The 22,309-nt window shown below is 39.8% G+C and overlaps 1 protein-coding gene across 1 annotated transcript; it reads left to right on the forward strand.

Moving 5' to 3' along the window:
• The first annotated feature begins 1,446 nt into the window (after positions 1-1,446).
• Positions 1,447-19,271, forward strand: LOC122643067 (metal tolerance protein C2-like). The gene is made up of 10 exons (XM_043836701.1): positions 1,447-2,386; positions 2,806-2,914; positions 3,865-3,904; positions 6,785-6,861; positions 7,660-7,748; positions 10,207-10,276; positions 17,065-17,103; positions 18,357-18,507; positions 18,578-18,667; positions 19,114-19,271. Exons 1-10 carry the CDS (start codon positions 1,873-1,875, stop codon positions 19,213-19,215), a joined length of 1,281 nt encoding a protein of 426 aa, XP_043692636.1. The 5' UTR covers positions 1,447-1,872; the 3' UTR covers positions 19,216-19,271.
• The last annotated feature ends 3,038 nt before the right edge of the window (positions 19,272-22,309 follow it).

Consider the following 22,309-nt stretch of genomic DNA (forward strand, 5'->3'; position numbering starts at 1 on the left):
CAAAAATTAAACGATGAAAAGACATTATAAAAGTGCACTGGAGTGTGGAAGTGAAGCCTTAATTTACATTTTCTTCAGTACTTCTGAACTTAAACTTTTCAATAGTCCTGGGGGAACTTGGGTTTGGAGCTACCTTGATTTAAGTTCTTGACATTGGGTTGGTTCACAGATGATCAGGGTTTCAACAATCGGGATTGGATCTCTGGATCAGCCGATTATTTTCCAAGAACTAGGTTAGGGCATATTCTTACCAATTTCTCACCGATCTGAATCCTGATTCCAGGTATTTAACACTGTTGGTGATGAGATTTTCAAGTTGAAGTATGATCAATCTTTAGATAGGGTGTCCAGTTGAAGCATACATTAAATTAAATGAGGCTGAGCTACTACTCATAGTGGGCTTAGTGTATTGGCACTAGCAAATCCCAGTATCCTACCCCTGGGAAGGTGGAAATTTTATTTTATTTATCAATGCTGCATATTGGTTGCCACCTAGATTTCATTTCACTATAATTGATATCCCATTAGCATCTCAGTGGATAAGTTATTGAAGATATTTATTCATATAAACCACTTTCCAGCTTTTCATGTTCTTTTGATGGGAAATCAGCCAAATCCAACTTTTACCTATAGGAGTTTAGCTAAATGCGCCCAGATGCCTATCCTTATGTTCACAGCCTTCTTGAGTATCAACCACCTTCAAGGATCCTTTGCAATTGTCATCTTGTGTTGCTATTTGTGAAAACTGGAGAAAAGCCATCTTTGGCCCATTCTGACTAATTCCTGGCCAGTCGAAATATTTTGATCCAATCTAGATCGGAATAGGCTGGGACTGTTTCGGATCCCCCAATTTTATTAATTATTTTTGATAAGAAATTTTATTTTTTCAAACCTTGTGATGAACTGTTAGTGATTTGATCTTGTGATTGGACTTTGTGATAGGTAAATATCATCATTAACTCTCACCTCTTTTGTACGAGGTTGGAACTTGAAAGTACCCTCTCACAGACCCCGATTCAATCAAAGCATGGTTACGAAAAACAGAGGATCGGCCTAATAATCAGCCAAGGTCGATCCTGATCCATTACATCCTGAAACGACAGATTTTCTAAGGCTAGACGGAGTCCGATTGATTCCCAACATTTGAAACAGAATCGGATTCAGATTTTATAAGAATTGACTTGAGATTTCACGTGCGTATCAGCCAGAATCACATTAGAATAGTATGAACTAGATCATGATCCCGATTCCGAGCTCCGACGGTTGAAGAGGGAGAAACTGGGTCTGGTTGACGGGTCGTATTGGACTTGAATCCAAGCGGAGCGGGTTATCCATGTAATCAAACCTCCTTTCGTCCTAGTGTCCTGATGGGCCCACACCTTCTTGACCTATGACGAATGGCGAGGGGAGTCGTGACGCTTGCGTGTCCTTTCGTTTACTTGGCTTGGGCGAGTGGCTACTTCTTCTTATAGGAGTTGTTCAGTTTAACGAACCAGAGACAGGGTCAAGTCTTCTGTTATTCATATCGGAAGCGTGGTTGTGGCGTATCGACGAGGGCGGAAAAACAACTGAAACTACGGTTTTGGAGGGAAAATATCCATGCAGATTTTGCTTATCTTCTCGTCGGAGAAACGGAGTTCGACTAGGGAAGCTTGTACCACGCCCCTGAATTTAGGAGAGTCTATATGGCAGCATTGAGCCCGGAATCTTTTTAGATTTTTGGGTCTCAATTTGTTCCATTTGTTTCGTTAAGATCTCAGTTCAATGTGGCTTGGGGTAGAACTGGATCAAGCTTCTTCTCCTCAATTATTTGGTGTTAAATCATCATAAGAATTGAGGTTTCTATGGTGGAGTCGTCGACGAATTTCAGGAATGGAGAACTCAAGGGTTCCAAAAGAGTCTTTTGTTGTAGATGGTGATTCTAGATTCCCTTCCTTTAAAAGCATGTCTTTTGGCTACAGAGCTTCCGAAAACGAGTCTCTGCCGTCGTGGAATGGGGAGCTTGGATTTGGTGGGAACGACCGAAGATTCACCTTTGCTCGCCAATCGTCATTCCATCAATCTGCTGAACTTCACACTCCGATTTCCATAATTTCAAATGGTTCCTTTCAGCCTCTGCTTTCCCCTAGTGTTTCCAGCATCAAGATCCCGCCGACCGTTTACCCGCAACTTGAGAATGACAATAACTGGAAAGGATACCAAAAGGCATCTGATGGAGAGGGAAATTTTTCGTCCGAGAAATTTTCTTTCCTTTTATTTGTGCTTTCTGCGATTAGGATTATAAGATATGGTAACCGGCCTATGAAGAGACTGTTTATGATGATCTCTCTCAACGTGGCATATTCTACTGCTGAATTATTTATAGGCCTTTTCTCTGGACGTGTAGGTAAGAAGATCGATCTCCCTTTGCTTATGATGTCTATTTTTATTTTGGATTTTAGAAGTCAATCCAAATGATGTAGTTCCTATTGAAAAAGATATTCTACATTTCTACCATCACTGGTTGGGGTGATAGTAGAGTATGTGATTATATATTTGCCAATTGTCTCGAATGTTCACTTTTGGTTACCCTTTGAAAGCCTAGCAACTTCCTGTCAATAAATTCTTATCAATCAATCTGAAATTATAGCACTAAATAGGACTTGTCGGACATGAGAGCATTTATTTTTTCTTTCAAAGGAAGCCTGTGCATTTGTTATTTACGGAAGGAGGATGTATTCTGTGCAATGTTGCTGATTCTCCATGTTTGCTAATTCATAATTCTGTGCTAATTTCTTTCTATTTGCATAATGTTTTTTTTTCCAGGTTTGGTTTCTGATGCATTTCATTTGACGTTTGGTTGTGGCCTCTTAACATTTTCATTGTTTGCAATGGCCGCCTCCCTGAAGAAGCCTGATGGTGTCTACACCTATGGGTAAGATTTGCACCTTATACCTTATTTACATGTTTCTGTTGCTTTACTTGCTTTCACCTTATACCTTATTTTCATGTTTCTGTTGCTTTACCTTCTTTTGAATTGTTGCATAAATCACATAAAAACTCTTTTGGGAATGGTTACAGTCAAAAGTCCCTGTGGCGGTATTGGTTAGTTCCACTTCTACCTAGATGTTTATTTTGCGTCAGAATATTTCCACTGGAATACCCATTCAGAGAAACTTATTAGAAATTTATTTAGCGAACCCTGGCTGTGTGGGCTACAAAATAATTTTTGGATATTGGAGATTAAATTTAATTTAAATTTGTTTCTCACTTTAAGGGATCTCTCAGATAGTTGACAAAATTGACATCTCCCAGATAGTAGAGACCACCTCACCATGAAAAAAATGGATCTATGAAATTTTAGCTTCAATCACGGTTCAAAGGATTTTAGATTGGTCAGATCATCTAACCTCGATCAGTATCTGAAGCAGTCAACCTGATCTATTATATACAGTGGAGTGGCCAATGCATTGTGTAGTTTGATCCAAAACAATCAGGATCAACATTTCCCAGGACATTCTGATCAATGATACAAATCCTCAAGTCCTTGGGTACTATGAGAGAATTACGAGGAACTAAGGTTATATTTGTTATAGCTAATGAGCATTGATTAAGAAGCTTTGGTGCGCTGCAGCTTTCATACATGAGAAGGGGTACTTGTAAGAGGATCTACATGGTATATCAGGACATTAATGAGTTATAAATATGAATTGTCTGTTGCAAGAAAACCATGGGTAATAAATTTTTATATGAGATTATGTTCACTTTTGTTCTTTTAAGGTTAGTATAGTGTAAGAAGTATGTATCTATGCAGAGTCTACTACACTATTTTCTGAAGTCTTCTGTCATTATTCATTCTTCCCATTTTCCTTTCTTTTATTTCAGGTACAAAAGGCTAGAAGTTTTGTCTGCTTTTACCAATGCTGTAAGTAATTAATGTTCCAATCCTGTGACATTTCTTTTTATTTACTTAGTTAAAAAAACTAAGAATCTGTTGTTATTATTACTTTTTTGACGAATGAAGTTTCATTTTTCACTTTTGTGATACTCGATCTGTTGAATAAATGGATACAAATATAATGCCCGAGGGAAGTTTGATGTACTGTTGTGCATATTGAACCATGCAACCATATCAAATCACATAAGAGGAGAATTTATGGCAGAGGTTCTCTGAATGTCTCAGTTATTCCCCTCCCTACCCTTCCTTTCAAGGTTAAGTACTGGATACTAGGTTGTTGAAGGTTTTGCTTTATTCTGTAATAATGTGAATGGTTGTAGACTGATGGGGAAAAGGATAGACAAACATATTTTATCCTTAGGGTCTTGTCTGCATTTGTTTAATGAAACACTTGTTTTTTTTTTTTTGGGGGGGCGGGGGGAAGAATCTGATACTACACTTGACAGTTGATACTGAAGGTGGGAAAACTTATCTACTTGAACTAGACATGTTGGTTCTTAAATTAGTGGAGATCTAATAAACGTTAAGTGATGAGTTGTATCCGTTTTTGTTTGTTTGGTTACTCCTTGTCTTTCAAAGTATTTTCTTTTATAATTAGGCTTACTGTTATTTACACTCATAAATGAAATCCTTATAATTACACCAATATTTTCATTGAAACCATCTGTTCAATATCGTATTATGAAGAAGTAATTATGTAGTTTACAATGCTACTCCTGATGACCTATCTTGGGAAAAAAACATCTGGGTTACTGCGACAGTCACCTGGTTCAATATTTCCCAGGCATCTAGGTGGCCTATTAATTAGCCCTGGGATCACCAATCCAAGGTGATCTCTGAGGTGCCTAGTCAACCACAATAATGTATTATGGCATTGCTAATTCTTAGACACATCATCACTGACTGGCCTTGAACACAATTGAAAGTTGCAAGGTAGAAGCTAGCATGAATGTATGATTTAGGGCCCAAATGAGGAAGTTTACCAAACTTGTAAATGCTAATCATAAATATTTCTATAGTAGGAAGAGAACGAAAGGGATCTGGTTGTGTAATCTGTAAACAGAATTTCTCATACATGGTGCTGTGGAGTTGTCAAAATACACTTGCTGCAGAAAAATGATGCTTTCTTCACTAAGCATGGAAGAACTTGGTCGCTTTTTCAAAGAGAGTTGTCCCTTTTTCGCAGGCTACCGAGATGAGTTAAGAGTGGAATTTAAATTTGACCAGGTTTCACATGGTTTCGACCAAGGTTTAAAGTATTGGTATCGGGTATCGTATCGGAAAGGTGATTTTAAGAGATGTATCGTATCGTATCGTATCGTATCAGAGAGTATTAACCATATCGGGTCACGCGTCAACCCTATACAGTTGATACTTTTTAAGTATCATATCGGTGCCATATCCTATCGATACCCTAAAAATAAGATACGTGTCCGTTAGTATTGGCGGATACGTTAAGATACTTAAAACCTTGGTTTCGACAGTGTTTCAGCCATATTTCGGCAATTTTGCAAGTTTCGTCCTTAACCATTATATAATAAATTCATGTATCCCCATCGAAACTTGAGGACACCTGACTCGAAACCAAGTAAATGTTTTTATATTTGTTATTTCATTTACTTAAGATATTATTCATAAATAAACAATTATCCCCTATATGAATCCAATAAAAATAGTTTAAAAAAAAAAATCAAATTCTAAAAGGATAGAAAGTCAACCCTCCCCAATTCAAGAACAAAATCTAGATTTATATAGTCTAGAAATTCCATAAATCTTAATATGATAAAACATTGCTAAAAACCGAAAGAGCGGTAAAATGTTCATTTGTTTTGATGTCTAAAAATTTATTTCCATTCAAAGTGATTTTAAACAACATTCACGCACATCAAATTAAGTTTGACTGGAACATAACTCTTTCAATATAAATCAAAGTTAAGCAATCTTAGATTTGTTTGAAAGCTTTGTAATCCAAGATTGCTTAAATCTGATTTATATTGAAGGAGTTATGTTCCGATTAAACCTTATTCGATACTATGTCCAAGAATAATATATACTATCAAAATTGGGTCAAAACCACAAATATTATTTTGAGTGTTCTCTTTGTGAAACTGATGCATGGATTGGGTTCAAAATGTCAAAAAATAGGCAATACAACAAGAATCAGGGCAAAAAAAAAAAAACAACTTATGGGCTTCGAAATCAAAGTTTTGAGTTAGCCTGGAAAAAGTACCAGGTTTAGACCAAGATCTGGTCAAAACCTGGGAAATCTCGGTTTCTCGCTGGTCAAAACCAGTGTCTGCACCTAGTTCTTGAACCTTGTCACTAGGAACTCATTATTTTTGTGTTTCATGTGTATGGGAGAACCACTATTTCTTGGCTAACATTTTACATTTGAAGCAGTAATCCTCTTTCCTGTCCATTGACTATAATTTCATCTTGGGGACGGGCAATAAAAGAAAAATATACTTTAAGAACTCATTATAGTTAAGGCATCAAACTTGATGATCTGCAATTGAATCAGAATAAGAAAAGATAACTTCCCATATTTCTCACATTGAATAGATCTAGATCCCTAGAAGTGCCCCAAGCATTTTGTAAGGTAATTCAGGAACATGGGCTGTTGTAAGTTTTTGAAGGCCATGTTATTTACTCCTTTCCATTGAAACTTATACTAGCTCAACCTTGATTCTGGAACTAATCTACTCAGTCTCAGAGTACTTAATTAGAGAGTATTTCTGTTTCACAAGGTTTTTTTTATGTCAGTTGACCTTTACTTCTTATTTTTTTCCTGTATGATCAGCACTAACATATACGTATTCTTTTTTCTTCTGATGCATGTGTAGACAGCTGTTTCTTTTGTTCATGTCATTCTCTTTAGCTGTGGAAGCACTTCATGCATTCATACAAGATGAATCTGAGCACACGTAAGTTTCTTATATTCACCTGCATGAGTATACTGTCTGTTGAAGTATGTAACAAATTGATCACTTAAAACCTATGGCATTAAAATAGAGATGCCTCCGACATTACCCGTAATATGTTGAAGTACCGATTTAATTTTAGTCATTCAGTCTGAATGCTACATGAAGAACATAAGCCATGATTTGGAGCAGATTTGGATTACTAACCAAAGCATGAACACCACTAGACTAAGTACTCAATATAAAAAACTCGAAACAAGCCCCTAAAAATATACCATATTTTTCACTCTTATCCTCCCCCCCCCCCCCCCCAACACACACAAAAAAAAAAAAAGTATTTACACTTATCTTACTTACTAATCTGAAAATAATTTTCTCATATCATTTCCAAATAGCACATTATGCTCATTTTTTAGTTAATCATTCTAAGCTTTGTAATGATGTCAAAGTCATGACATTTCATTTGGTGACACATTGACTTGGGAAAGGTTGTTAAGTTTTGCATTCATCTATTTAAGGATGTCCTGTCTCTTCCCCTTTTGTGGTTTCAAAGAAGGTCAATGCTCCTTAAATGAGATGATTAGTCTTGCTGCATTCCTATTTGTTCAATGTATTGGCTTTACTTTTTCTGGTTTCTCCTACATTTCGGACTAGTGAGAAGAGTGAATAATTAATTGAAGGGTGATTAACTTTTTTGTACAATTGCAGTGACATAAAATCATATTGCACTTCCATGAATCTTTCTGCTTATATTCTATCTTTGATTTCTATCCACATTTTCTGATGAAAATCTAATTGTAGGCATTATTTAATTATCTCTGCGGTGACAAATTTATTGGTGAACCTTCTTGGCGTTTGGTTCTTCCGGAACTATGCTCGTATTAATCTCGGTATATTTCTCACAAGAAGTATGTTTTGATGATATATTTTATCTAACCATGAATCAATCTACCGTTTCTTTGTGAAACTTCACTTCCATCTGCTTAGTTTCTCTGTATAATTATGGAAAGTTTTCAGAAATATAGCATCTAAAAACAAACAACACAATCCAGCCCTCCTTTGAGAATACATTACAAAATATTTTTGAGAATGGTTTCGATATTAAAAGGACTAACAAGGGAGCCCGGCTGGGATGTCCTGGAGTTCCCTCTTCAGCCAAGCCCTCCTACTTTCTCAAGAGAGTCTCTCCTTTCACTTTGTTCCTCCTGCCGTTGTTGGATCCTCTAAGGTGGCTCTCTGTCCAACTGGGTTGCTGGCCCATGAAGTATCGAAATAGCTGAACTCTTTGGCCACTTCATCGGTAGCTGCCCTCCCTTCAATATAGTTAAGTTTTCTTTGTCCAAGCAATGAAAAGTTCAACGGGTTAACCTCAAGAGCATTCCTCTCTGGATCACCTTCCCAGGGCTCCCCTTCCATTTTTAGTGTGAAGATGGCCTCAGTATAGTGAGCTCAGTTCTGGGGAAACCCCTATACTCTGATGATAGAACAGCGAAACATGACTGCCTTGTCTTTGCAAGGATTTGTGTTGAAGTATCCGCTGATGAAAGCCCACGTCCTCCATCTCTGTGGTGAACGATGAAGGATTCTCGTTCAACCAAGAAATGTGCTTTGAATGGCTTCCTACTCAATGCTTGATCTTCAAAGTGTATGGCCGTGGCTCTGGTTTATGTTCTCCTAATCCTGCTGACTCTATTGAGCATCCTTCCCCCAATTGCATCCGTCGTAGTGACGCACCCTTAACCCTCAGCAGCATCTGCTTCCATCACGCATCCTCAATCCTCTGTTGCTACCGCTGCCAGCCCCTATAATCATATTCCCAGCATTTACCACCCTCTGCCCCCTCTCTCACTCTCTTTGGGTCCTCCAGCAATTCCACCCTTCATTCCCCCAGCCGGGGCCATCATAAGTCTCGCTGGTGAATCAGGAACCGACATCACAGACCCCCGACAGGATCTCCGCGTGGCCATTCATCGGTTATCTCCTCGCGACTGTTGGTCTGTTGCCCCTCAAGGACCGCTAGCAGCAACTCTGTCCCCTGTAGCCCCTTTGACAAGGTTTTTCCTCGGAGGCTCTGGCTCCTGGAACCTGTCCCCTTTCATGTGGTTAGCCTCAATAGAGAAGATCCTAACTGTTGGTAATCTCCAGAGCAGAGGGTGGAGGACTGGAGGTAGTGAAATGTGGGCTGTGTGCTTAAGGGAGGAGGATACAATTCATTTGTTTTCAAGATGCATGTGTATTTGTGAAGCTTGGGAAGAGTTTATGTCTTTGGTGGGGCAAGGAATTTTGAGATCACTCTCCCCTTACTTGCCTTTTGCTTTAATTGTGAGATGAAAAGTCAACCGAGGAGCTAGCATAATAACCAAATAACTAATTACCCAGTTTGACTAAAAAAAACAAAGAGCATCCCAGTGTACGACGCTCCTGCTACTGCAGGGTCTGGGTGGGGCAAATGTACGCAGCCTTACCCCCGTTTTGCGGAGAGGCTGTTTCCAAGTTTTGAACCCACAACCAGATGGTTGCTAGAGTGCAACTTAACCGTTGCGTCCAAGGCTTGCCCACCCAGTTTGACTAAACTTCAATAATTTTAAACCGACTCAAAAAATAAGTGAAAGATATCTGGATAAAGATCAGACTTGGAGCCAACAAAAAAAGGAGTCATAAAATAATCCTTTATGATTCACTATAAAGAAATCAAATGAAACTCAAACCAGGAGTTGAAAGCCCAAAGTTGGCCAGCTGCTCTCACCTTCAACTCAATAATTTTATATGCTCTTCAACCTGAATTGGTTGATTGGACCCAAAGTTGGTTCAATATGAACTCCACTTGACGATCATCCTCTATAAGATGAACTAGGTGTATGACTTTGTCCTGCTTTCATTAATCTTTTTCAGCTGAGACAGGAGGATGAATATTTATTTTTCATCATCAATGCTTATGATGGCCCCTCTAGTTTCAATGCCTTGTACAATCTGCTTGAGGTAGCTGAACTGTAGGAATTCAACCTAGCAACCCTACAAGGCTACAACGTTCTTCCTTCTTTATGGTTCAAATTCCAAATTAATCTGTCCAGACGGCAAAGGCCCTGTCCTTTCTAACAGGTTCAGTAATCCCAAAATATTTGCTTCTATATGATTATTTACTCTTCACATATCAGGGATTATCATAACTCCCAGGGATAAAAAAGAAACATCTATTCTTTTTCTTTTATTCAGTGCAAGTACATTATTCAACTTGTATGTTTGCTTTAATGGCTACACATTTCTGTGTGTGCATGATTTGGAGCACAGTCTACTATTTTGCTTCATGTATATAAGTATATGTTGCTGATTCTATACATTTCCATGCAGTATACAGAAAAGCTGAAGACATGAATTACCACTCTGTATGTTTACATGTTCTTGCAGATTCCATCCGTAGGTATAATATTCTCCCCCCCCCCCCAACCCTGCGCGCGCTGGACTGAGATGTTACGCCTTTGTTTAAGTGATCCGAAGTAAATTTATACTATTGAGGTTCTTCAAATTTCTATATTTGATATATGCTTGCAAACAAAATGATAGATAGTCAACTCAGCTAGAACATAACGGAATAATGGACATAACATAAATTTTGAGGGGAGGGGGTTCAAAAAAGAAAAATCTTACAGTGTGTGTCATTGAGGAATATTATTGATTCCAAATAAAGTAAGTTTCCATTAACATAAATGTTAAAATGATATTTGATAAATACCATTCTCAGATCCACACCCAGTAAATCAGGCTCTGTTTTTTCAATGTGCAGAAGCGAAATTTTTTTCCATGAAATTAGTTAGTAAGTGACAGCTAGATAGATCTCATTGCTAATCAAAGATTATTCATTTGGTTGAGTATTAGGACTCATACTAGTTATGGTTCCCTTGGAAAGTGATAAACCTAAACAAAAAGCATGTTTCAATCTACAAAATTAGTTGACTAAAATCTTTTCACTTGTAAATTTATCTTGACCATTAACTGATATTGTGTATCACTTATCCAGGTTGATATAACTACTAATTTTCCAGAAAATATTTTTCACTAGTGTGCATACAACAAACATGGATTGAAACTTCACAAAAATTATTGTTAGATATATGGCCAGAATACCGTGGGGGTATTCTGGACCTTTTCTTTGTTATTTTGTTAGTTTTTGTATTATGTGGTTTAGTCCCACATTGCTCATGTACATATTTTACTATTCAATTATTCTTATAAATAAGAATGTGCTTGGGATGGATTAATCATCCAAGCATCGAGTTCTAAATCTGGTCCTCTTAACATGGTATCGAGCTGGATTAGAACTCAGATTGCAATCCACGATCTCCTTCCCTCTCTAATTCTCGATCTTTCTCCCTTTCTCTTCTCTTTTCTTTTCTTCTCTTCTTCCCTTTGTTTCGTTTTGTTCTTCTCTGTCCCATAGGGCAGCATGATGAGGTGATCAATTGATCCAGCTGCTGCCCTCCTTTACCTCATCCCATGATATGAAGAATTGATCGATAAGGTGCTGCACTCCTTTGCTGCGAATATTGAAGACTTCAGCCTTCATTGGACAGATTCACACTATATTACAAGGATTTTGTTCACTATATTGGAGCTTCAGGACTGCGGCATCAGTATTCCAGCACCTACATCAAGCTACATCAAGTTCCAGCCCTCAAGATCGATATCTCTTCACACTTTCGGGGTTTTTTCAAAACCACGACAATTGTCGATCTTGGGGTTCCACTTATCGATTAATTCTGATTTTTTGAGGAGTGCTTCACATCTGTTCAAGTGTACTTGACGCAATTTCAGCCTCACACAGTCATTTTCCAGGCCTCATATTATCTTATCGATTTCAGCAATTTCGGGGTTTTTTCAAAACCACGAAAATATCGATCTCAAGGTTTTCTCTCTTCGCTGTTCTGATTCTTGGAGACACTTATTCCTTTATTATTAGAGGGCTTTCATCCTTGTTTCAGCCCTTAACTTGGAGGTGTTCTTGGCTTTCTCTTCACAACAGCCCTCTTCTCCGATTTGGGATTCTTCACTGTCTCCATGGGTGACTCTATGGATTCGATTGCTACTTATGTTGGTGATGGAAACAGCAACCGAGTATCATACTTTCTCTCCAAATCCAATCAAGTTGGATGGCACCAATTACCTACTTTGGTCTAGGTCCCTCCTTTGCCATTCTTGGCCGTGGCCTTCTGGTCATATTAGGGGATCCACTCCTATGCCCTACGAGGTTGGGGCTGCTCAAGACAAGTGGCTTGCCAACAATGGAGTTCTTATGTCCTACTTGATTGGTTCTATGGTTACGAGATCTACAACACAATTTTCTTCTTCTTGATACGACCTCGAAATTTGGGCTGCTTGAGGAGACTTATGGACAACTTGGCAATGATGCCGGTATATGAAATCGGGAAAAAGGTCCTTCACACTACTCGGGGAGAATTGACGGTCTCCAAATACTATGCTACCTTGCGCAGCCTTTGGCAACAATTGGACCATTTTTCTGATTTTCACCCAAGTACACTGTTGCGAGATATTACTTCTTATAAGCAACACATGGACAAGATCGGGGTTTATGATTTCTTGGCGAGGATTAAATGTGGAGTATGATCAGATTCGGGTTCAAGTGTTGGGTCACAAGCCTTTTCCCACACTTGAGCAGTCCTATGCCCTCGTCTCCTCACGAAGAAAACCGTAGGGCTGCCATGTTGCACCCTCCCATCGACAGATCGGCTCTCAGCTGCTGCCCCTGCCACTCCTACACCTAGTGGCATTGCTTCTCTTGGTGATTCTACTACGAGTCTGTTGTTTGTGAGTACCGTCACAAACCTTACCACACCAAGGAGAAGTGTTGGAAACTTCAATGGGAAACCCGCTGATTTTGAAACTAAAAGGGTGCAAGACAAAGATAAAGACAGACGAGGCCCATCGATGGGGAGATTCTGCACAACTCCGCTCGGCTGGTCTATCCCGGGATGATCTACGGGCCCTCCTTCGTATGCTCGGGACTTCATGCTGCTTGCCGCCTACTACTACATCGCCACGCGATTCCTCGGCTCCTTCGAGTTCACACTTTGCCGGTCGGAGTATTCCATTTGTAGGTCATTGTGCTTCGTGGCTTCCCATCCTTGGATCATGGTTCGGAGCTACGGATCATATGACCGGTTCCTCTAATCTGTTTCACAGATATTCTCCCACTGCAGGAAAGATAAGGTCAAAGTGGTGATGGGTCCCTTTCTTGATATCGGAAAAGGACTCATCAAGCTGCCTTCCTCTCTTCCTTTGTCTTCATTTTACATATTCCTAATTTTACTACTAACCTTCTTTCCATTAGTAGTATTACTCGTGATCTTAACGCAAAGTCACTTTTTTCCCTCTCATTGTGTGTTTCAGGATCGGCCTCGGGAAGAAGACGATTGGATTGGGTAAAGTGCATGGTGGCTTGTACACGCTTGATGACGGTCGCTTCTCCACCACCTTTGCCTTCATTGCATCGAACTCCTTGGTCTCTTTGAACTTTACCAGTGGCACTCTCGGTTAGGTCGCCCCCTTTAGGAATTTTAGCTCATTTATTTCCTCGTTTGGTCACCCTACATACTAAGGATGACTTTTTTGTGAGGCTTGTGTTACGGCCAAGCAGGACACGTTAATTATTCTATTTCAAATAAAAGGAGTTCTTCTTGCTTTAATTTGGTACATTCGATGTTTGGGGCCCTAGTCGCATGAGCCCTCTATTTTACGGTCATCATTGGTTTGTCTCTTTTATTGATTGTCATTCTCGAACACTTGGGTATATCTTTTTGCACACTAAAAATCAGGTTTTCTCATGTTTTCAGCATTTTCATAGGTGATTCAAACTCGAGTTCAGGCTACTCTCAAATATTGAGAAGTGATAATGGAACCGAGTTCTTGAATCACAATTTCAAAAATATTTGGTGATCATGGCATCATTCACCAAACTAGTTGTGTTGATACCCCCCCTGAATGGTGTGGCGAGAAAGGAAAACCGTCATTTGTTGGAAATGGCCCGGGCTTTGATGTTTGGGAGGAATGTTCCTTCTCAATATTGGGGGATGCGGTTCTCATTCCGCCTATCTCATCAATAGGCTCCCTTCTCGGGTTCTTAATTCCCGTACCCCCTCGATATTTCATGGTCATTCCTCCTTTATTGTCCCTCCCAAAGTATTTGGGTGTGTGTGTTATGCTAGGGATACCGGATCTCCGGGCAAGCTTGAGCCTCGTGGGCTCCGTTGTATTTTCTTGGGTTATTCTCCAACCCAGAAAGGTTATAAGTGTTACCATCCCCCTTCCGTCGTACCTTGGTGAGTATGGATGTTGTTTTCCATGAGACCCTTTCTTATTATTCTTCACCACCTCTTGAGGGAGAGTTCTAGTGAAGATGTGCCCTTTGAGATTCCTCCACTAGAGGTTCCTCACTTGCTGCCTTGACCTCCTTTGCCGATGCCCAACCTCCTTTGGATGATGTCCCAACTCCTCCCTGTTCCTCCCTCACCTAATGGGAATCCTACGGGGAGACCATCGAAAATAGTGTTGTTAATGTTCCTCTTGGGAGTGACTCAGTCGAGAGAACTATTGGTGCATTTGAAGAGAATTGACAATTCCAACATACTCACCTACACGAGGCGGAACCAACAGAGGGCGATTCTGCAATCCCTTTAGCACCAATACCCATCCAATTGCGGCTCCAGATCCGGATCCTCCATCTCCTGGTAATCCCTCTTCATCCGACCTACCTATTGCTCACCGCAAAGGTACTAGGACTTGTACATTACATCCCATATCTCGTGTTGTTTCTTATAGCTCTCTTTCTCCATCTTTTCGTGCTTTTGTATCCTCTCTTTCTTACATTTCGATTCCTAAAACTTGGGAAGCATCTACAGATGGAAAGTGGAAGGCACAATGTTGGAAGAAATGAGAGCACTACATAAAAATAATACATGGGAGCTTGTGACTCTTCCTCCGGAAAGAAACCGGTTGGATGTAGATGGGTCTTCGTGGTCAAGCAGAAGGTGATGGTTCTGTGGATCGATATAAGGCACGCCGGTTGCAAAGGGTTCACTCAAACTTATGGAGTTGACTATCGGAGACCTTTGCACCGATGCGGCGAAGCTTGTCCGGTGCTATTATCTTGTGCTATAAATCTTGGGTGGGATCTTCAACGGTTAGATGTCAAGAATGCCTTCCTCCATGGGGAGCTTGAGGAGGAGGTATATATGGACATTCCACCGAGCTTCTCGATGACAGGACCAGAGGGCAAGGCGTAGCGAAGCGTGCACTTTATGGAAAGCGATCACCTAGGGCATGGTTTGGCGATTTCACAAGACTATGATTTCAGCGAGGTTATAGGCGAGTAATGCTGATCACACTTTGTTTATCGGGCGAGTTGGTGACAAGGTAACTCTTCTCATAGTCTATGTGGATGATATTGTGGTCCGGTAATGATGGTGATGCTATCGAGGTTTGAAGCTCCTCCTTGGCCGTGAATTTGAGGTCAAAGATCTTGGTCCTCCGAAATATTTTCTAGGGATAGAAGTTGCTCGCTCTTGAGGGCATCTTTCTTTCTCAACGAAAATATGTCCTTGATCTATATGACCTGACACAGGGCTGCTAGTGTCATCCTTCGAGATACTCCTATGGAAGCTACTACAAAACTTAGGGAGAAAGAGGGTGAGCGTTGACAAGGGTATTTATCGGTTAGTGGGCAAGTTAATCTACCTTTCTCACACACGACCGACATTGCGATTCTTTGTGAGTTTGGTGAGCGATTCATGCATGATCCCTATTCCTCTCATATGGATGCGATCAGTAGTATTTTGAGATATTTGAAGTCCTGCTCCCGGAAAGGGAATCCTTCTATCTCCCACGGGTCACCTTAATATTGAGGCCTATACCGATGCCGATTGGGCTGGTTCTCCTGACAGAAATCTATCTCAGTTCTTGTTCCTTTGTTGGTGGGAACCTTGTCACATGGCGTAGCGAAGCGAAATGTTGTGGCCAGGTCGATCTTGAAGCCGAGTTTTCGTGCGATGGCGAGGAATTTGTGAACCCGTGGCTTAGAGGATTATTACGGGATATCGGTATTGCTATTCATCTTCCCATGATGCTTTATTGTGACAATAAAGCAGCCATTAGCATTGCTCATAACCCTGTCCAGCATGATCGTACTAAACACGTGGAGGTTGACCGACATTTCATCAAGGAGAAGCTTGAGGCCGGCCTCATTTGTGTTCCTTTTGTGAAGTCTCTGATCAATGGCTGATGTGTTCACCAAGGGACTGAGTAGCAAGTTGTTTCATCCTATCTTAGTCAAGTTGGGCATGCATGATATATATGCTCCAACTTGAGGGGAAGTGTTAGATATATGGCCAGAATACCGTGGGGGTATTCTGGACCTTTTCTTTGTTATTTTGTTAGTTTTTGTATTATGTGGTTTAGTCCCACATTGCTCATGTACATATTTTACTATTCAATTATTCTTATAAATAAGAATGTGCTTGGGATGGATTAATCATCCAAGCATCGAGTTCTAAATCTGGTCCTCTTAACAATTATCATCCTCAAGTACCAATCAAATACTACGTTTGGTTTTGCTTCATAAACCAATGAATTGTCAGCCTAAAATATTAGACTGTTTGCCTTCTACATGCCCATCCATCCTTATTCCCTCACCCAAATGAACCTTACGATGTAATGGTACTACATTAAAAGCATTTTATGTCAGTCTATTTGCTTTGGTTTTTTTTTTTTTTTTTTTGGTAAAGTGTACTGAACAGCGATGGGCAATTGCCCTTTGCCCTTGCAACTGTCTTGGCTTTTCCGCCAAATGGCAGTGTCTTTTGGTGCTCAAACTTTTTTGACATGTTTTTCCATATCTTCACCTAATCATGGGTTGATTTACATACCAATTAGACATTGCCACATGTCAGAATAATGCTATAAAATTAGTTTTAAACAGTGAAATATGTTTGACAAAAGAGGGCCATTGAGTAAACAAGGGAATATCCCAATAGGTTCTGAATGGCCACCAATGTCAAGGGGATTCCCCACCTATTCAACAGTCGGAATGACCAAATGACCAGTCCATGTGGTCAAAATGTTCAACACATCTAATGACTTTTGGCTTTCTTAATTTATATTTTGAGAAATACTAAACTTGGTATCATTAATTGTTTTCAGTGCAGGTTTGATCCTGGCATCCTGGCTTTTGACCCTTGGGTAATTTCCCACTTTTCCTGTTATCAGCATTTCTTTCCTCCCCCTGGTAGTATAAATGGTTCATTATTGATGAGACAAACATTTTTAAGATGGTTTCCTACTTCTGTCAGGTTATATGAATGCTTAGGACTAGGTTATCTGTCCGGTGGATATCAACCAAAATACCCGCCCTCCCAACACACAACAAAGGAAACGTACAGAAAAGTGTTCAACTTTTCGATTCGATTTGGATCTAATACCTGCCAAATCCCTCAGATCCCAAAAAGCTTGAGCCATTTAATTATCCTGCTGATGAAAAGGTTGTTCCCATGGCTTGGTCTGCTTACTTTGGATTAAGGACTCTGTATTTAGCGCTCACGAAGGGCCACTGGCAATGAATGTTTAAAGGCAACCTCAATTGTTAGAAAGATTTTGTCCTGGAGCTCATTGGATTCAATGGAAATACTACTTTAATTAGGCTAGGATTGAATCTCCACTAAAAGCCATAGTAACACGCTTGTACAGTTCTATGAGGGAGAAGCATCCACCCAATTGCAAAATGGTTGCTTTACTCCTAACCCATAGATGCGTTGATTTTCCCCATGTAGAAGAAAGAGCATTGCTTCCCAGTTGACAATGTTTACGCCATGAAATTCTCTGTGTAGAGTTCAGGTGAGGAGTCGACCGAAATCTCTCATCAAGACACTGCCATAATCTCATTGTGGAAAATCTGCATCTTTGGACCCCTAATGCAAACAGTGATTATTGCTTCTCAGGTTGCTCCACTAGTGAACCCTTTTTAATGACACTCACATCTCTGTTAGTGCTCTCATCAACTCTTCTCACATCATCCAAGCACCCTCTCAACAATTCAATGCACAAGGTGTTGATATTAATGAATTTTGAGAATTTTTTTCTAATCTAGGTGACAAGAACACAGACAAGGATGTCAGTCTCTGATATGGATAGGGGTGGGAACCTACTGTGAAAATGCTACAGTTAATCCCAAGGGGTCGTTGGCAAAAGACCAACTCCTCAAATAAGAGGTCATGAGTTCAAACCACCTTGGGGCCTATCCCCATCCCCTATTCCCCCCCCCCCCCCTATTAAAGCTCTTCAATTCCGAAAAAAAATATGCTACAGTTACAGAAGGATTGTTGGAAACCATTTGACTATGTTTGGCCATGATGCTTAAGAACAATACAATATTTATGTTATTCATTGTGAAACTCAGAGATTATTTGATTTTGACAAATTTTCATTTATCATTTCAGGGTTAAGAATGCTGAAGTATTGTGCTTGGGACTGGTTTCAGCTGCAGTGTTTATGCTTGTCATGCCTCTATTTAGAACAACTGGTGGAATTCTACTCCAGATGGCCCCACCAAAAATACCCTCTTCAGCTTTGAGCAAGTGCTGGAGACAAGTAATAATCTTTCCTTCCATGTTATTAATTTAAATTTACGTTTTAGTTAATTTAGATATTTTTTGTTTAGATTTGCACCCTTGAAGATGTATTGGAAGTTTCCCAAGCTCGCTTTTGGGAATTGGTGCCTGGTCATGTTGTTGGTTCACTCTCAGTACAGGTAAAAATACTGCTATTTGGTTCTACAGCCATGATGTTCCCCTTTCCCATTTACTAGTGTTCTGCATACCATGTTAAAGACTTAAAGTATCATATCATGGTTTTACAATAGTACTGTTGGCACTCTTACTTATGTAGAACCTTCTAAATGGTAGCTGTTATGCCATTGTTTATCTTTGAACAGTTACTATTTGATATTATTTTATTACTTTGTGTAAAAAACAAGTCCATTTTATCACATTTTAAAAGAAATTAAAAATAAAAAAAACCAGAATAGTTGGTGAGGGCACCATTCCAAACTTGGTACTCCTTATTTTTATTCTTTTAAACCTTGCCTCTTTTTGACGGTGGTTGACATGATATCTTTTGGTGGCTTGCTCCACATGAAATATATATCTAATTGTGATAATTGGATTTGTTATTGATCTTGGTGTATGATGTTAACAGGTGAAGAAAGGACTGGATGATCATCCAATTCTTAGATATGTCCATGGCTTGTACCATGACTTGGGTGTGCAGGACCTGACAGTTCAAACTGATTCTGTCTGAGCATGTTCTTCCTCTTCGTTCTATCAGATTTTTAGATTATTTTTTGTGTTGGGGGGGGGGGGGGGGTTGGTTTGATTGTATAAAAACCTTATGGGGAAAGTTTTCATACACAACTGTGTAAGCCGTGTATGTGAGAGGGTGGGAGTTTCAAGGCATTAATTAATGGGTGGGGGTTTTGGTTTGATTGTATAAAAACCTTATGGGGAAAGTTTTCATACACAGCTCTGTAAGCCATGTATGTGAGAGGGTGGGAGTTTCAAGATATTAATTAATGGGTGGGGGGTTTATGACTTTTCCAATTGTTTGTGAGAGGAGACACGACCGTGCATGCTTACAGCCATGTATGAAAACTTAAAGCTTATTATTCATCCGAGCAACCTAGATTTTAATCACACATTGTGAACAAAAGCAAATGCATCAATGGTAAAGAGGGGCATGCATAAAATATTTAAAGAGATGGTTAGCTTTGGGCAACTTTATTTAGATCATCGAAGAATACGATGGAGATCAGAAAGATGTGGAGATGTGTATTGGTTTATTTTTTGTCCTCTCCACATTTGATATAGCGTTCAGTGATCTCAAATTTAATCCACAATTACCTCCAGACTCCAGTTGCTCTGAATCTTTATGGTGTCATAGAGATTAGCAAGAGTTTATCTTTCGTGAATGTGAGAACCCCTTTCCACTCATTCAAATTCCTCCAGTATTCTCTGCTATTCTGTTAATTTGCGACCCATCCAAATAATACGTGAGAAATGCAGATCTCCAAAATTTTCCTTTGGTTAGCAATACCCTAGATTTCCATTTCTAATGCGCTGCTCCAGAAATTTATTCATTAAAAAGATCAGTAGCAGTTACCTTAACCTAGCTTCTCAACATGAAGCACCTTCAAGTTGAGCTTGAGGTTTCCAACTTGGGTAAGTTTTCACACTAGCAAATAACTTTGGAGTTTTCATCCCTCCAAATTATTGGAGATATCTAGTTTTTATTTTTATTTTTCATGGAAGTATAATCACACAAACCATACACCAATCTTAAAAGGTTAACCGACTTATAGGAGACCGTGGAATGGCGGATATGTTGTTTATCATCTCATATGAGAAGTAAACACCATCAGATTGAGGGATGGTATCTTGCAAATTAAATAAGATTAGTGTCAAGAAGCACGGTTAAGGCCGTACATCCTCATGCATAAGGTACTTTCTTTTTTTGGTGTAAATAAGAATGGAATCTAGAGTACCATAATTCTTACTTGTGTACGTCTCTTAATCTCTCCTAATGGAAAAAATAAATAAGGGGCACTGTTTTGCACTAGTCAATGAGAGTGCACGAGGTGGCACAAATGGGGATTAGAATTTCCACCATACATAGGAGGCATGGCGGTCATTCCGACCTCTGTTGTACGTGGGCATGGGTTCTGCATTCCACGTAGAAAACATTCTTCTAATAAATAAATACCAATTCCTAAACTCTTCTATTTTTTAATTTATGGCCGTCTTGCATTCTTTCTGGGCTTTAAACACATTGATTTTTTTCAATATAAAACATTAAAAATTGTTTTTCATTAAATTAATCAACCAGATGTCATTTAGACACTTCCTTTAATTTTTTCTCTTCTCAAATTAAAATATGGAAAATCAGATCATATCACAAAGACAGCTTGCCGCACACTCTCGCAATTGAGTAATAAGTAAGTTACTGTGTTGTGTTAAGAATCATCAATACTCTAAGTATTTGCAAGAGGGACTGCTTTCTCATCAGCAAAAATTATATAAATCTTCTTGATGATGGTTTTAGCGTTCTCTAACAAGTCAACGCTACATGGGTGTGTACGGTACACTGTTCTTGTACCTAGACACAGAGCGGATGAAATGACTTCTCAGAAATTTTCGCGATTTCATGGGATTATGGATTATGGCGGTCATTTCGCTCATCCCTATGTCTAAGCACATGGGTAGCACACCGCACGCACCTAGATGTCGTTCGTTCTCCCTTCTTTTATCAAATATATTTCACATGTGACTATTTCATTTTCGCAAATTGCTAAATAAACGCTGATCACCAAGAAAGGAAGAGAATTGTTTTGGGTTGACAAACTATAATAAAGGATGAGCTTCTAAGCTCAGTGGCAGGCCTCCACCCAGTCTAGGGGTCGAGTGATCGGCTCCTACCCCCACCTTCTTGACTATAGTAGTAGTAGTAGTTGTAAGGGTAATTATCAATTAGTGGGTCTAGTGGGATCAAGATCGTCTACGGCCTGCCTGCCCATAGCAGCGCCTTAATGAGGCGTGGTGCAATGATCGCCATACCCCTGCCTGAGCACCTTGCCCGAACAGGGGTAAGGCGATCATTGCACCGCACCTCATTAGGATGCTGCTATGGCTACTACGGGCAGCAGGCCGTAGACGATCAGAATTGGGGTCTAGTGCCCCTTGTTGGCCCCTTGTGGGTCCCTCTCTAGCTTCAATGTGGGCCTTGCAAAAAACAAGTAAAAAGAAGCAAACTGCAATGCTTGAGCTGCAATCAATATCAGTGAAGGAAGGAAGAAACAGAAAGAGATTAATTTGGTGTGCTAAACGTGCAACAAATGGGTTGGGCTATTTTGGCAGAGTGGTACAAGCCAAGAACTAAAAGTCAACGAAAACTATAAGCATGGTTTCATGATTTATACTTTTTTTATGATAATTTCAAGATTTATACTTGCTCTCACGGTGAAATCTGCAAATCCTATTTGGGTTGTTTCAGTTTAGAGTTGAGAGAGAGAGAGAGAGAGAGATGGGGAAGGTGAATTATCAGCCTTCAATCCACCATTTCAGCCACCCACATCCTTTGGAGTTACAAGTCTCAAATCCCCAACAAGAAGCCATTAACGATACAGTTTCATGCTCAGGTTGCAAGCAGAAAGCTTGTTCTGATATATGCTGCTACGCCTGCAAGCCCTGCAACTACATACTCCATATCTCATGTTCTCAAATGCCTCAGCTAATCAATCATCCAGTTGACCCAATTCACTCACTCTCTCTCCTCCCTGTTCCAGCATACCCACAAGGTTTCTTCAATTGTGACGCCTGTGGCCAATCAGGGAATGGCTTTT

Source organism: Telopea speciosissima, chromosome 10, assembly GCF_018873765.1.
Source record: "Telopea speciosissima isolate NSW1024214 ecotype Mountain lineage chromosome 10, Tspe_v1, whole genome shotgun sequence".
Classification (NCBI taxonomy): Eukaryota; Viridiplantae; Streptophyta; class Magnoliopsida; order Proteales; family Proteaceae; genus Telopea; species Telopea speciosissima.

Excerpts from the sequence above, each read along its gene's own strand:
- LOC122643067 (XM_043836701.1), top strand. The coding sequence starts at position 1,873 with ATGGAGAACTCAAGGGTTCCAAAAGAGTCTTTTGTTGTAGATGGTGAT. Across the intron at positions 2,387-2,805 it reads CCTTTTCTCTGGACGTGTAG|GTTTGGTTTCTGATGCATTT; the intron begins GTAAGAAGATCG and ends TTTTTTTTCCAG. Across the intron at positions 17,104-18,356 it reads TCCTGGCTTTTGACCCTTGG|GGTTAAGAATGCTGAAGTAT; the intron begins GTAATTTCCCAC and ends TTATCATTTCAG.